Below are 16,074 nucleotides of genomic sequence, written 5' to 3'. Positions count from 1 at the left end.
GAGACCAGAACTGATCCCACACGAGAAGTGACGGCTTCTTGTTTGGGATCTCGATCATATTATAGAGGAAGCAAACACATGGGAAAATGAAACAAGTTTTTACTTACGTCTGATTGTGAGATTCATATCACGCAGATTTCAACAAATTTTCCACGAAAAAAAGATTACTGGTATGTATTGTTGCCATAGATTGTAACCACTGATAATTGTTAAAAATATATTTCAACAAATAAATCTTAAGTAAAATTGGTGTGAATTTCAAAGGGAAGTTTTCAGAACTCAGTTTACCGGCACTGCGTCATCGAAAATGCATTGCTGGTAGTCTTTAGGCCTAATCTGACATTGACCATATAAGATGCAGGGTGATTTTCCGAGTATTTCTTTGCAAAAAAAAAAAACGCGTCTTATAAGCCGGAAAATACAGTAAATTACTTTTAATCTTCTGTAAACTTTTCTTTTCTCACCCATACTGCTTTAATTTACATGATATTTAAATTAGATTATGTATTGTAGTTACAGTAACAAATAAATTTACTGGTTTAAAGAGTTCAGAACAAGCACACAAATGGCCTCTCAGGAAGCATGATGAGCTCCCAGTTAGGTGTAGTGTACTACACTAGCTTACTAACTGCAAGCATGCTGGATCAGTGCTGTGGCAATCGGAGACTATGTTTTAAACACGGAAGGAAGAGTTGTTTTAAGAGGACTTCTACTGCAGGAGCATATTATGTATGGTACAATTGACAATTATACAATCAGCATTTCAATTCTGAATTTGGATTGTTTAATAAATTGTAAAAACCTTTATCAACTATTCATTTAACAAGTATCGATAATCCATTTCTGCCAATTAGCATGGCAACTTCATGGAATGGAAAGAACATTTTTGAAGGATCATTTGACTGATTTTCATTGGAAAATTAGTCAAGCCAAGGGCACAGTCAATTAGTGCCTCAACTTCTTGCCCCAAATTCACAAAGGAGGATCAAAGGGTGACATGAGTAATTACACCTGACCTGTTAGCTTTACTTCTCTTCCAGAGAACATAATGGAATCACTAGTTAAAGAAATAATGTAGAATCACCTGCACAGTAATGAAGTTATACTGCAGTCACAGCATGGATTTGCTAAGGGGTGATCTTGTTTAACCAATCTGATTGGATACTATGACACAGTAACAAGGCACCGAATGTAAAAATAATTTCGACATCATATACTTAGATACTTAGCAATAACCTTTGACATTATATGCCTGGGTTTCAGTAGAGCTTTATAAGTGGTTTTTCATGGGCTTATTACAGGGATCTTCAGGTGCATTAAGGACTGGCTGCAGGGCAGAGACATAGGACAGTGATATATCAGCATATTTCAGAGTAGACTAGCATAGAAAGTGAGGTCCCACAGGTATCAATACTAGCAACCCCCCCCCCCCCCCGTTTTGTTTCTAATATTCCTTAATGACATTGATCAGGGCATAGAGGAGGGAATTTGTCAAGTTTGCTGATGATTTGAAACTTTGGAAGTGGCTAATGACCAGAATCAGGCTATTCTGCTTTGAAATCACTTGTCCTGGTTATAAATATAGTCTGAAAAATGGCAAATCAAGTTTAATGGTACCGAATATAAAGACTTGCACATGAAGAACAAAAAAAAAAAAAAAAAACAGGAGTAACCTACACACCAGGAAAGAGAAACTAATGGTAGTTCAGTATGAGAAAGACTTACTTGGGAGTTTAAACGAGACAAGAAAGGCACATGATGTCCTATCAATCATTTATCATACCTTTTCAACTAGAGAAAAAGCTGCCATTATTTCTCTACAAAAGAAGATGGGTAAGAGATCACATCTAAAAATTGACACAGGAAGCCCCAAATAAGGTTCAAAGAAGGATAACGAAATTGGTAAGGACAATAAATATTGTCTGTAAGAGAAAGAGCACATAAGGTGTGATCAGCAAACTTTGGAGTGGAGGGAAATCTGACTGAGGCACAAAAAGCTTTGAAAGGTAAAAGCTTTGAAAAGTAATCAATGACAGTCTTCTTTCTCAATGACAGGTAACACAAAGATGAGGGAGTGGGTGAGAGGATATAAATACAGAATCTCAGAAAATAACAGAGTAGATTTAATTTTTTTTGGGCAGCATATTGTAGATAACTGGAATAGTTAAATTCTTGGGTAGCTGATGCAGAGAGTTTAGCAATATTCAAGTATGTGCACTTCTGGCACTGGAAATATAAGTGATTGAGAAATTTTATTTATTTATTTATTCATATTTTTTATAGCCTTAGTTATAGGAGTCCATATATTGATTTAGAAAAGCTTTTTTCTTTCACAGTTTATTACAATTGTCATAATTAAAAGACAAACTCACCTGCAATAAAAACAACATAAATGTTTGAAACAATGGATTGGAATACTTCTAACAACCAAAAAAGTAGTTTAAACTGAAATACGAGTAACTGAATACAAGTCACTGCTTTCTTACTATTCACATTAAACTATTCTAACCATTATAAATCTAAATAAACTCCAAATATTAAACAGGCCTATTTCTAACAAAATTACAACTTGGAATTGTTCAAGCAAATAGTAATTTACCTCATGAATAGCATTCCACATTTCAGAAGTAGTAGTAAACACAGCTGTTGCTCCAGATCCTAAAGCAACACCAATGGCACCTAAACAGAAAATAAATATATTACTGTTATTTTATGGTATAATACAGGAATTACATTGTCTATTACATTGTTAGATAAGTTTACTTGCATGTTGCCAGATGCCTACACTCAGTCTGTTTTATACATATTTACTCATTCCACAGCACTATGGTCCTTGTAGAACCTTGGCTTCCTCAATGATTTTTCTTCAGCTGTCTCTGTCCCTGGCCATTATTCCCCATCATCTCACCCTAAGCTGCTGTAGGTCATTCTCTATGTCATCCACCCACCTCCTTCTCTTTCTCTCATTCTGCTTCCTCCCAGGTGCCCTTCTATTGCTTTCCTTGGCCACGTTTTCCTCCATTCATATCACATGGCCTGCCCGTCTAAGTCCTGAGCTCTTTATCACTCCTATTAGCATTAGCATTAGTAGAGGCACTTGATGCAAGAAAGCAAGCTTATGCAGCATCAGCCAAAAAAAAAAAAAAAAAAAAAAACCCACTTCCACTTCACCCCTCTGTTCGTTCAAAATACCTGTCCAGCTGAGCCTTAAACTTATTTAGGCTATCAACCTCCACCACAAGGGATGGAAGTCTGTTCCACCAACCAACCACCCGCTGGCTAAAGGCAAATTTCCGCACGTCTATCCTACATCTGTCTTTCCTCAATTTGAATTTATGCCCTCTCAGGTGATTTTTCTGAGCTAGAGGAAGAATCCCATCAGCATTGAGCATGCTTAAACCATTCAAGGCGTTATATACCTCTATCAGATCACCTCGCTGGTGCCTAGTCTCCAGACACTGTAATTTGCAAAACTTAAGCCTTTCTTCGTAAGAGCACCCCTTTGTTCCATTCACTAATCTTGTTGCTCTTCTCTGTACTCGTTCCAGCAGCTCTACATCCTTCTTGAAATGAGGCCTCCAGACCTGTATACAGTACTCTAGGTATGGCCTGACCATCGCCTTATACAATGGAATAATCACCTCCTTATCCCTGCTGGAAAAATTCCTGTATATCATTGACAATACTCCATGAGCTACTCTTGCAGCCCGTCTGCACTGCTCAGAGAACTTCATATCTGCCTGCACAACCACCCCCAAGTCCCTTTCATTCTCTACCACTGTCAGTGTAGTACCACAGAGTTGATACGTTGCTCTGGGGTTGCTGTTTCCCATGTGTAGTACTTTACATTTGTCAATGTTAAACTTCATTTGCCACCTCTCAGCCCATCTGCTCAACCTTTCCAGATCCTGTTGCAGCAGCATAGTGTCAGTAGAGTCCTTGACAACCCTGCCAACCTTTGTATCGTCTGCAAACTTGGACATTAAGCCCGATATACCATCATCAATATCATTTATAAATACAGAAAACAATAATGGACCCAACACTGAGCCCTGAGGGACTCCACTAATAACATCAGTCCACGATGAGCAGTGTCCATTGATTACCACTCTCTGTCTTCTCCCCCTCAACCATCCCTTCATCCATAGCAGCAATTTGCCTCCAATGTCACATTGCTCCAATTTGTGTAGCAGTCTTCCATGTGCAACAGTATCAAAAGCCTTTCTGAGATCCAAGTATATAATATCAAAGTTATTCCCTGCATCCAGTTCTTTTGTGACTGCATCATAGTATCCAATCAAGTTGGTCAGGAAAGACTTCCCCTTAACAAAACCATGCTGTGTCTGAGCTATAACTGAAGTCTTGTCTAAATGATCCTGCAGTGCTTCTTTAACCAGTGCCTCCATTAATTTTCCTGGAACAGAAGTTAAGCTCACAGGTCTATAATTACTTGTGTCAGCCTTTGATCCTCCTTTGTGAATTGGGGTCACATTTGCACATTTCCAGTCTATGGGTACCTCCCCCGAGTCCAAGGAAGTAATGTATTTATTTAACCGTACAATTTAACTGCTAACGAAGTTCAACTAACGCTATCTAGTACGGTATATAACCTACGGTATATCTAGTACGGTATCACAATGGCGGGAAAGTTACTAACGGTAGCGGTAGTTACGACACGTGGAAACCCTTACCGATACTTTTACAAGGCCGAGTAAAGAATAAATACACCAAATTATATCCAGTTCTCCATACAGTTCTTTTAGCTCTTCGTTTGACCTAATTTTTCACTGTTCCCTGGCTTTTACCAGGCCAAAGATTTTCCTTAATATCTTCCTTTCCCAACCATTTAAAGATTTTTCATCCTTCTTATTAAATACCCATGTTTCACTAGCATAAGTCATGACAAGTCGTACCACTGTTTTGTGTGTGGTGCCTCCGTAGCCAGGTGGGAAGGAGCAGCAGTGCGTAGCACATGTTTCTTGATTAGACCGGGGTTCGAGCCCGTCACCACCAAATACGGAGGATGCGGAAAGGTCAGGAAATGACCACCGCATATCCCGGAGCAATATGGCCTTAGTTGCTAATGCTCCTAAAAACCAAATAACAACAATAACAACAACACTGTTTTGTATAAAACTAATTTCATTCTTCTAGCAAGCAGCCTTTATCAAAAGTGTTTCTGCAGGGAAAAATATAGCATCTATTACCACCATTAAGATGAGCCTTAATTTCTGGTGTGTTACTACTATTGCATTTTTTTTTTTTTTTTTTTTTATGAAACCCCCAAACATGAGAGGTATTAGAACCTATAGTACTTAGTATCATGCTTGGGTTGGAGGTTGAGAAGACAAGTGTTGGATTATAGCTCCAAGATATTTGAAGGATTCTGTTCTATTGAAACTATGCTTTGGTGTTTGTAAGATCTGTTGGGTATTTTGTCTCTGCTTCCTACTTGTAATCATGTACTTTGTTTTATTTTCATTTACCTTCAACCCAACAACTTCTGCTTCTTTCTCAAACTCTTCAAAAGCTCCTCAGAATATGTGGGTTTCTTACAGTCATTCCTACATCATCTGCATAGGCTAAATGCTGGTAGAGTCTGTTATATATGATCCCATTGATAGTGGCCAATACTTTCCTCATAACCCTCTCCAATATCAAGTTAAAAAGGACTGGTGACAAAGGGTCACCTTGTCTCACTTTGAAGAACTCAGAGAGATTCCCTTGCACCCCAACCTTGCCCTTGCTTCCTTCCAGCATGATCTTCGCCAGTCTTATGAGTTTTTGGTATGCCCAGACTTCCCATTGTTTTCAACAGCTCCGTCCTAACCACATTATCACATGCCATGCTAAAAAAAATAGGCGCCTCCGTAGCCAGGTGGGAAGGAGCAGCAGTGCGTAGCACACGCTTCTTGATTAGACCGGGGTTCGAGCCCGTCACCACCAAATACGGAGGATGCGGAAAGGTCAAGGAATGACCACCGCATATCCCGGAGCAATATGGCCTTAGTTGCTAATGCTCCTAAAAACCAAATAACAACAATAACCATGCTAAAATCAATAAAGAGATGGTGCAGATCTACATTATATTCGTAGCACTACTTCAAGATCTGTCTGAAGGTGGAAATATGGTCAACAGTTGACCTCCCTACACGGAACCCACTTTGGTGTTCACCAACTATTCCTTCTGCTAGTTTTGATATTCTTCTAGTCAGAATGAAAGATAAAACCTTATACATTGTACTAAGCAGGGCAACCCCTCTATAATATCCATAAATTAGTTAATCTCCCTTCTTGTGGACTGGGATGATTACTGCTGTCTTCCATTCATTTGGCAATTCTCCTCTTTCTCATATATCCAATATAAGCTGATGCAATTTTTGGATCAGTTTCTTGCTGCCTGCTTTTATGAGTTCTGCTGAGATATTATATTCTCCTGGTGCTTTGTTATTTTTAGCCCTTTGGACTCCATTCCGTACCTCTTCTATCATTGGGCCCCAGATACCTTCAACATTATGTTTCTTCTTTCTCTTCTACCATTTCTTTTGGGCATGTGTGTTCTTTATTAAATAAGGAATTAAAATGCTCCTTCAAAAATTCTGTTATCTCCGCTACCCCCCTCCCATTATTTCTCCTTTCTTATTCTTACACAGGTTAAGACAAGGCTGGAAACCTTTTTTTTTTAATGTTTTCTACTTCTTTATAGAATTTCCTGATCTGCCCTGGGTCATATTCTTCTTGCATTTTTCCTATTCTTTTCTTTTCTCATTCTCTTTTCTTTTGTCTACATACTGACTTTCCTTCAGCTCTTTTAATCCTGCAATCCTTAGTATTCTTTCTAGTTCCTCTCTGCCGCATTTTCTGCCTGGCTTGGTTCTTCCAGGATCTGCTCACAGTCCCATTCAAACCAGTCATTTCTCACTCTTTTTTTGTTCCACTCCGAGCACCTCTTCTGCTGCTACACTCAGTGCTTGCCTTATATCTTCCCATTTTTTATCGATGGGCTCATCATCTTATGGTTGGTATTTCTCCAGCTGTTCCTCGACTTTCATTCTAAATCTTTCTCTAATATCTCCATCTTCTTTAAGCTAATCTTGTTGATATCTTTTCTTTGTAATTCTTCCTTAACCTCTATATACCTTTGAGAGCTTATTTCTTGGATGGCACTGTACCATAAAATGACCTGAGTCACAATCTGCCCCCCCATAATTCATCACGTCCATTACATCTGTAGCATGACAGGTATTAATGATGATGTAATCTATCTGATTTTGTGTGACACCATCAGGTGATTTCCAAGTTTCTTGGATATCACCTAATAGTGGTATCCAAGTGGATATTCTTATGTGGGAAATTTGTGTTACTAATGCTCAAGCTTTTCCCTCTTGCAAAGGTTATTAGCCTTTCACCATTTTCATTACTGGTTTCACGTAACCTGTTTCTTTCTATAGTTGGTATGTACTTTGTATACTTCCTCTCTCCCAAGCTTGGCACTGAAATCTCCAAGGATGAATTTTAAATATCATGTCTTGGGGCCTCATCTAATGTCCTCTCCAGTGCTTTGTAAAAGGTAACCTCTAAATCTTCTGTCAGAGCATGTACACAGATCATGAATGTGTTAAAAAGGCCCCTCTAAGCCTTAGCATACATATTCTTTCAATAATTACATTGTAACTCATCATTTGTGCTTTAGTGTCTTTCTTAATCATAAAGCCTGTCCCCAAAATGTTGTCTCTGCTTCCACTATTTATTAGGGTGTAGTGTCGGAAGTCTATAATTTCTAAGTTTCCCTGACTTATCTCTTGTAACGCTGCTACACTTATGTTATATCTCTTCAATTCTTTTTCCAATTTCCTGCTTGTTCCTAGTTGGTACAAACTTTGGATATTCCATGTGGCTACAAAAATCTCTTTAGTCCTTTTGGCATGCTTGGGTTAAATTTCATTTGAGACAGCCCAGCTATTTCCTTAAGGTTTTCTAACAATACGTTTGTTTTCTGGGGTGGAGTTTTTAGTCCCTCACCAAACCCCCAACCTGGAGGACCAGGGTATCTCTCTTAGTCTGAGTCACCTGTAACCTTTCCAGCATGGGGAAACCCTACTAGTAGTTAGACTACTGCCATTTTAGCTCACAAGATCATTTGGTCACACAATCCCCACCACTATGTCAAAGTGGAGATACATTCGACGGTGCAGATTATACAGCTGAGGTATAATCATGTCAGCTCTACTTTCCAATTAGTGGACAATGTGCTGCTATGATCAGATTTTTGAGGTTAGATGGGATCTACCCCTCCCAGATTTATATAAGACTGTTAGTACCATATGGATAAAATGTATTAATCAAATAAACATGCACAAATGGGTGGAAAAACTATTCAAGCTGTCTTAAAACTTTAACACTGGTAAACAACGATGATCAAATTAATGCTCTCATTCAAGAAAACATATAGATTACTGTACCTGCTATTGCTGGAAGGTTAGATATTATCAGCTATAGGTCTGCATATTTAACCATTAGTAGATAATACCTACAAATATCACAAAGTTTGTCCAAGGTGGGTCTCCAACTTTCTCAAGTATGAGCATAAATGGAAGCATTTGGAGATTTGCAATTTTTAGCGGCACTGTTAAGAGGCATTCCAAGAACAAATTACTGGGAAAAGAAGTGTGCGACACTGCAAGCCCAAAAACAAGTAGCAGAGCATGAAATGGAAACACATATCCCAAAAACCAAAAAATTCAAAAATGTGTCCTGTTGTTGTCTTTTAGACATAGCAGTTTAGACCAAATTGTGTATTATGTCTATACAAGTATGATTTGTGGGTCAATTTGCATACCATGTGGGCTGAAAACCCAGAATAACTCACAGGTGAAGTTGCTTAGACCTGAAATTGGCTTACTACAGCCTTCATTGAAGAGATCTTTAAAAATTCCTCCCTCCAGTCATTGACAGGAATGACTGGAGGAATTCTCAGAACTTAGTAATAGTAATATTTGAAGATTCAATGCGCAAGGCATAATATGATATGGGTTTAAATTAACTATATATCGGTGAGGATACACCATAGTTTACCCATAAATTAAACTACATATGTAGTGTGAAGGCATTATTTTTAATTGTATCTCTTGTGGCTACCTTCACAATGAGATAAATAACAGTAGCCTTCTCTAATAGAGAAGACTACTGTTATTTTTTCTCCGTGGATACCACCACCCAGATGGTCACCGTTTCAAAGCTGTTGGCCTATCATCAGTGGGTGGGCAGGTACCCTGATAATGCAAACATGCCATCACAGTTGCAAAGTGGTTCCACAATATGAGAGATGCCAAATGGTGTACAGAATGATACAATATTTGAAGATTCAATGCACAAGGCATAATATGACATGGGTTTAAATTAACTATGTAGTATCGGTGTGGATGAACCATACTTTTTCTATAAATTAAACTATGTACGTAGTGTGAAGGCATCGTTTTTAATTGTATCTCATAGGCCAACAGCTTTGAAACGGTAACCGTCTGAGTGGAAGTCTCCAGTGAGAATAAATAACAGTAGTCTTCTCTACTAGAGAAGCATTACTTATTCGAAGTAGTGCAATACCTGGTATCTGGTTGTGAAGGTAGCCACAATATGAGATACAATTAAAAACGATGCCTTCACACTACGTATATTGTTTAATTTATGCGTAAAATATATATGTAGTTTAATTTATGGGTATTGGTATCTACACCGATATTATATAGTTAATTTAAACCCATATTATATTATGCCATGCGCATTGAATCTTCAAATATTGTATCATTCTGGACACCATTTGGCATCTCTCATATTATGGAACCACTTTGCAACTGTGATGGCATGTCAGCATTATCAGGGTACCTGCCCAACCATCGATGATAGACCAACAGTTTTGAAATGGTGACCGTCTGGATGGTGATATCCACTTATCCACTGAGAATAAATAACAGTAGTCTTCTCTACTAGAGAAGCATTACTTATTTGAAGTAGTGCAATACCTGTTATCTGGTTGTGAAGGAAGCCACAATATGAGATACAATTAAAAAGATGCTTTCACACTTTGTACGCAGTTTAATTTATGGGTAAACTATGGTGTATCCACACCGATATTATACAGTAATAGTAATAGAGGCATGTCATGCAAGAAAGCAAGCATATGAGCTTATGTAGCATAGTCCAAAAAAAAAAAAAAAATACACGCAACTATTCCCTCTAAAAGTTTGTCCAGTTCCTTCTTGGATTTATTTAAGCTATCAACTTCCACAACGACAGATGGAAGTTTGTTCCAGCAATTAACCCACCGCTGGCTAAAGGCAAATTTCCGCACATCTATTCTACATGTCTTTTCTTAATTTGAATTTATGACCCCTTAGGTTCGCAATCTGAACAAGTGGAAGAATCCCTTCAGAATTCAGCATGCTCAACCCATTCAAGGCCTTATACGCACAGTACTTTGTATTTGTCAATATTAAACTTCGGTTGCGACTTCTCAGCCCATCTGCCCAAATTTTCTATATCCTGTTGCAGTAGCACACTGCCAATACTGTCATTAACAACCCTACCAACCTTTGTATCATCTGCAAACTTTGACACTAAGTCTGATATACCTTCATCAATATCAGTGATAAATATACAAAACAACAGTGGACCCAACATCGAACCCTGTGGGACTCCACTAATAACATTAGTTCACAAAGAGCAGTGTATACATTGATTACGACTCTGTCTTTTCATGCTCAATCACCCTTTTATCCATTGTAGCACCTTACCCTTAATACCATTCTACTCCAATTTGTACAGTAGTCTTCCATGGGCAACAGTGTCAAAAGACTTCTCTAAATGAGAGGCAAGTACCAAAACCACTATACAGTAACAGAGGACAAAAGTGTGCCTTCTTTTGGAAAAGTCATGTTGACACTGCTTTGGGATTAGATGCTTATTCTGGAACATTATCAAGAAACAGAGAGACTGTGAATAGTGCAAACAGAATTTTGCAGCAAGAACAATGCTCAATCTCATTCAGCCACTGAAATGATTCACAAAATTTCATTTTGATTTTTTCCCTTGCCCACCATACAGTCCATATCCCACACATTCAGCGATAACCAAAGTTCAGACCATGTGCATAAAGCAATGTGGACATCAATTTTTAAATGATGATTAAGTCAAGGAAATAGGTGCACAAGTGGCCTCAAGAACACCTGAAAATGCTTTTCTTAGATGACATTAAGAACCTTGTAGAACAATGTGAGCAGCGTTTGAAGAAGAAGAAAGGACTCTTTGTAAAAAATAATATACTAAAATTTTTGCATATTTTCTTTTCTTGATTTAATAAAAAATAAAGTGCCTTTACTTTTTGATTTGCCCTCATTTTTTATATATACAGGATGTTCCTAAACCACATCAACAAAATTATAAGATTAGTTCTTTTTAAGAAAACAAGTAAAAAAAGTTTATAGTTCATAACAATATTATGTCTAATTTTGAACAGTAATGATGCCATGGCTGTTTGAATTTTAAAAAATGGCTATGTTGTTTTGAATAGTAAAAATGAAAATAATAAATAATAATAAAAATAAATAAGAATAAGCAGACACATACTCAGCGAAATGTTATTCATACTAGGCTCATGCCTGCTTATTCCTATTTTTTTATTAATTTATTATTTTTACCTTTCACCATTCAAAACTCTGTACCCGTTTCTTAAAATTCAAACATCCATACTCTGCACCTGTTTGGAATCAGACATTTTTATATGAACTTTTTGCTTGTTTTGATAAACAGAACTACTCATAACTTTATCAGTGTAATTTAGGAACATCACTCACATGGCTTCAAAATTGCATGCAACAACTGCATAATAGAATATGTAGCATATTCTATCTAAATAAGAAAAAGTTCCAATAAATACATATTTCAAAAGTCTATATTTCTGAGATATTAAACATTGATCATAAATTACAAAACAACGTAAAACACTTTTATGGTCAAATTTGTCATAAAAATATAACAGTGAAATGGGCTTTAAATAGAACAAATTACACGCACCAATACCAATATGAATTAGTATGTTGTTCGTGCTAATTCCTTACTACTGGTTGTTTCCTTAGTTGCAGGTAACCTGTGTGGCTTAGTTTGGTTTGGGTTTTAATGGCGCAAAAACAACTATGGTATATAATGGACAAGAAAATGGTTGATTTTTCAAAAAGATCAGGATATTGGTAAACTTTTTTTTTTAAAGGTTACGTCATCAAAGGTTTATACACGTATATCACAATAAATAAAATATGCTATAACTGAAAATTGATTGCCTATTTTATATGTGTGTATATATGTTAATATCCAGTAGGAACTTAAAAATTGCTGACTCTTGATCACTGTCGGATAAAAGCTGACTGAGTGCATAAAGCTGTCAGGTGGTTAAAAGCAATAAAACGGGCATTTCTAAAATTTGTACATTTGGTTAAAATATGCTTCACAGATAAAACAATGTCACACTGCTTGCACATAGGAGGGTCATTGATCCTCGCCCATGTGGCAGAGTACATACTAGCAGTGTTGTTAATGTGTCTGTTACTTAGTTTCAGGTTCTATAATGACTGGCTCATTGTTTACAAAATGGCGTTTGTTAAATTGATATTAAGAGAAACACTACAAATCTTTTTATGGAGGACATTACATGACCAGCAACTGTATCCATTTTGCAATATGCCTATACAAAAACTGTTGCAGAAAAATACAAACAAATGCAGAAAATTTTGACAGTGGCTCATTTTGCAATGCACCCATTATCCTCAATTTCTCAGCCATATTCTGTTTACAGACAAATCACTTTTTTCAGGAAATGGCTTTCTCAATCTTAAGAGAATTCTCAGAATTCCATTTCTCAAGAAATGAAATTCTCAACTCTTAAAACACTCATACCTGTGCTGAAGAAAACCTACATACGACTGTCAGCACTCATTATGAATACACCTTTCTTTTATGTTTGGTGCAGTGTTCTTGCAAACAATCTTAATGTTCCTTAATTTTTTACTAGCAAGGCTAGGAGTGACATAACAACCCATTTTCCCCCATGATGTTTCTGACTTTTTGAATAAAGAGTACAATAACCGATGAATTGGTTGGAACCCTGTACAGTGGATACCATGATCACCCAACCTCACACCCTTAGATTACTTTGCATAGTATCGTGTGAAATCCATGGTTTATTTTGCACCTATTACCATGCAAGGTGAACAAAAAAGTAGCATTTTGGAAACTGCTTTAACAATTAAGAATAGCCCTGAAATGATAAAACATGGCAGGGAATCATGAATTCACCATGCTCAATGCTGCATTTAACAAAACTGAAATCACTTTGAACAGCTGTTTTAGATGTTTTCCTTTATTTTCCTTTCAGATGTTTATTTCAGTTTCTTTTATGTTTCATAATTCATGATTAATTTTTAATACTTTTGCGACATGTTTATAGAAACTTTTCTTTTTCATAATTTTAGTGAAGAATATGCTCCTACACTTGTTCCATGCAATTTTGAAACACCCTGTACACATACATATATATGCAGAGTGTATCAAAAAGATGTATGCAGATTTTCATCATAAATGCTTAATCATGTGTATTGATAGTTGAACTTAAATTTTTTCAGCTTTATTGGTATAATTTGCTGATAAAATATGCCACTAGTTGGTAAAATAAAAGCAAAATTATACTCATAATGCTAAGTGTAAACAACATGGTAGCTGGATGTTTTGCATCAAAACAAAGCAAAGCAATTTGAAAGTGGTACCAGAAATCCAAGAATGAGTGTGAAGTTCAAAGATAGAGAGGGGCAAATCTGACACAAATTCATCATCATGAAGAACAATTTCAAGGATTCAAGACATATGTTATTATACAAAATTTGTACAGGAAAAAATTTAATAGAAGACCCAACTCATCAGTGGGTAAGGAAACTTCTAATACAGTACTGCAGAGATATGCATGATCATCACAAAAACCTGTAAGGCACACTGCTTATGAGATTAGAATCAGTAGAGCAAGTGTACATCATATTCTCCACGAGCTAATTGGAACTTTTATGTGTCAAGATTGCTATATGATATTAATGAAGATGGTCCTGATTGCCAAGTTATGTTTTGTGAATGGTTTAAAGTGATGACAGACAAGGATGCAAGATTTTCCGACAAGACCATTTGGTCGAATGAGGGAGCTTTCAAGCTCCATGGTACACAGGTCACTTGGTAATGCAAACATTCATGCAGGGAAAGCAGTAAATTTACCAGAAGTTACAGTGTAGTGTGGTGTCTGATCCAAGGAAATTGTTGAACCATATGTTTATGAAGGAGCGGTTTCCAGTGATATGTACCTCCACACACTTCATGTATTCATAGTGCCTGCTGTTGAACTGTATGGGTTTGAAGTGGTTTACTACCAACAGGATAGAACATCCCACATTGTTTTCATGATGTCAGAGCCTGTCTTGATAATCATTTCACAGACCAGCAGATAAGCCAATGAGGAAGTGTCAAGTGTTCCCCACATTCACCTCATTTAATCCCACTGAACGTTTACTTGTGGGACTACCTGAATGCGGTGGTGTACAGAAGAAAACCAGCAACTTCAAGAATTAAAGGATGAAATTAAACAAGCATGTAAAACTACCTCAGCAGTTACACTGAAAAATATTTGTTATTCAGTTATTTTCTGCTGTAAACGGTGCCTAGAAGCAAACTGTGGATAAATCCACCACGTTCCACAAACTACTGCTTTTGTACATCCAAAATAATAATAGTTCCTTAGGTTCGTAATTAATTTTATTTGTTCCCTAAACTGTGTGTACATCTACAAGGAAGGGTTTGACAGAACAACCAAGTCTTTGTCATGATTCACAATCAGGAGTTACCTTCCTGCAGAGGGGAGAAGGTGTTCTGGAGATTGCAGGCAGTGGTGTATCATGATGAGCTTGGGCCGTGGGTGTAAGATAATTTTATCTTTTCCTTTACTTTTTAGGATTATGACCTGGCAACTTGACAGACAAAAGGTAACTATTTGTTTATTTATTATTTGTTTGTTTTCTTAAAAGATGATGATAAATAAGCCTGAATTACTTGCATTATTTTGCCATTATTATTTTTTTGTTTGTTTATTTTGATTCGAAAACCCAAAACAAGACAGGCATTAGAACCTACAATACATAGTACCATGAATTCAAACTTATAAGGTTGAAAACACATAGGACTTTAGGTGACATTAGACTTCAATTTCTGTATATTGTAATTTTAAGGAAATACACATGCCGACCGGGCTAGCCAGGTGGGTAAAGCGCCTGCCTAGCAACCCAAAGGTCGCGGGTTCGAATCCTGCCTCGGGCTTGGATCAAAGTACTGCAAAAACCTTGGGAGGTGCATTATGGCCACAGAAGCCGATGCGCCAATAACTACCAAATAAAAAAAAAAAAAAAAAAAAGAAATACACATGAAGAAAGGTTGTTCCAGAGAACAGAAGTAGAAAGGATAAAAGAGGAAGAGGAAAAACTGATTCTATAAGTTTAGAGTTGGACAATGAATGTATGTTGCCTGGTCAAGTGAAAGTTTCTTTTAGACTGGTTTGGAAAAGAGCAGTGGAATTACAGATACCAATTCAGAGGTCCAAGAAAGTATCTATAAAAAAAGGAATGCAGTAGAAACTGGACTTCTATGAAACAGAACATGAAAAGAGTTTGTAAGAGTTGGATCACTGATTAACCTAGCTGTCCTCTCTTTTGAATAGAGTCAAGGAACTTCAGTTATTTTGGAGCCACCACCCCCAGATGTAGGAACAATATTCCATGGTAGGGCAGATTTGGGATTTGTAGAGTCACTAATAGATAAGTGTTTAGAAAAAAAGTAACACTGAAAGCATAAAAAAAAAAAAAAAAAAACAATTTTTTTGGATGCACAGGAAGCAATATTTGCAAAATGCTTCTTGTGTCAAAAGAAATTAGAAGTCAGGGGAATCATGAATAGATATAAGTAACCTAGTCTAGAAATCTGAATGTTATCAAAGATGGC

General features: G+C 36.9%; 1 protein-coding gene across 1 annotated transcript in view; it reads right to left on the bottom strand.

The window, feature by feature from the left end:
• Positions 1-16,074, bottom strand: part of LOC150078263 (cytosol aminopeptidase-like) — a 223,157-nt gene that overhangs the window by 41,988 nt on the left and 165,095 nt on the right. Inside the window, exon 12 of the mRNA XM_090385107.1 lies at positions 2,600-2,679. Within this exon, the coding sequence (XP_090241233.1) occupies positions 2,600-2,679 (80 nt within the window). The remainder of the gene's footprint in view (positions 1-2,599; positions 2,680-16,074) is intronic.

This window comes from Mastigoproctus giganteus, chromosome 11 (assembly GCF_048544385.1).
Source record: "Mastigoproctus giganteus isolate SK-2022 chromosome 11, ASM4854438v1, whole genome shotgun sequence".
Taxonomy (NCBI): domain Eukaryota; kingdom Metazoa; phylum Arthropoda; class Arachnida; order Uropygi; family Thelyphonidae; genus Mastigoproctus; species Mastigoproctus giganteus.
The sequence above is the reverse complement of the archived record's forward strand: the minus strand, read 5'-3'. Positions and strand labels throughout refer to the sequence as shown.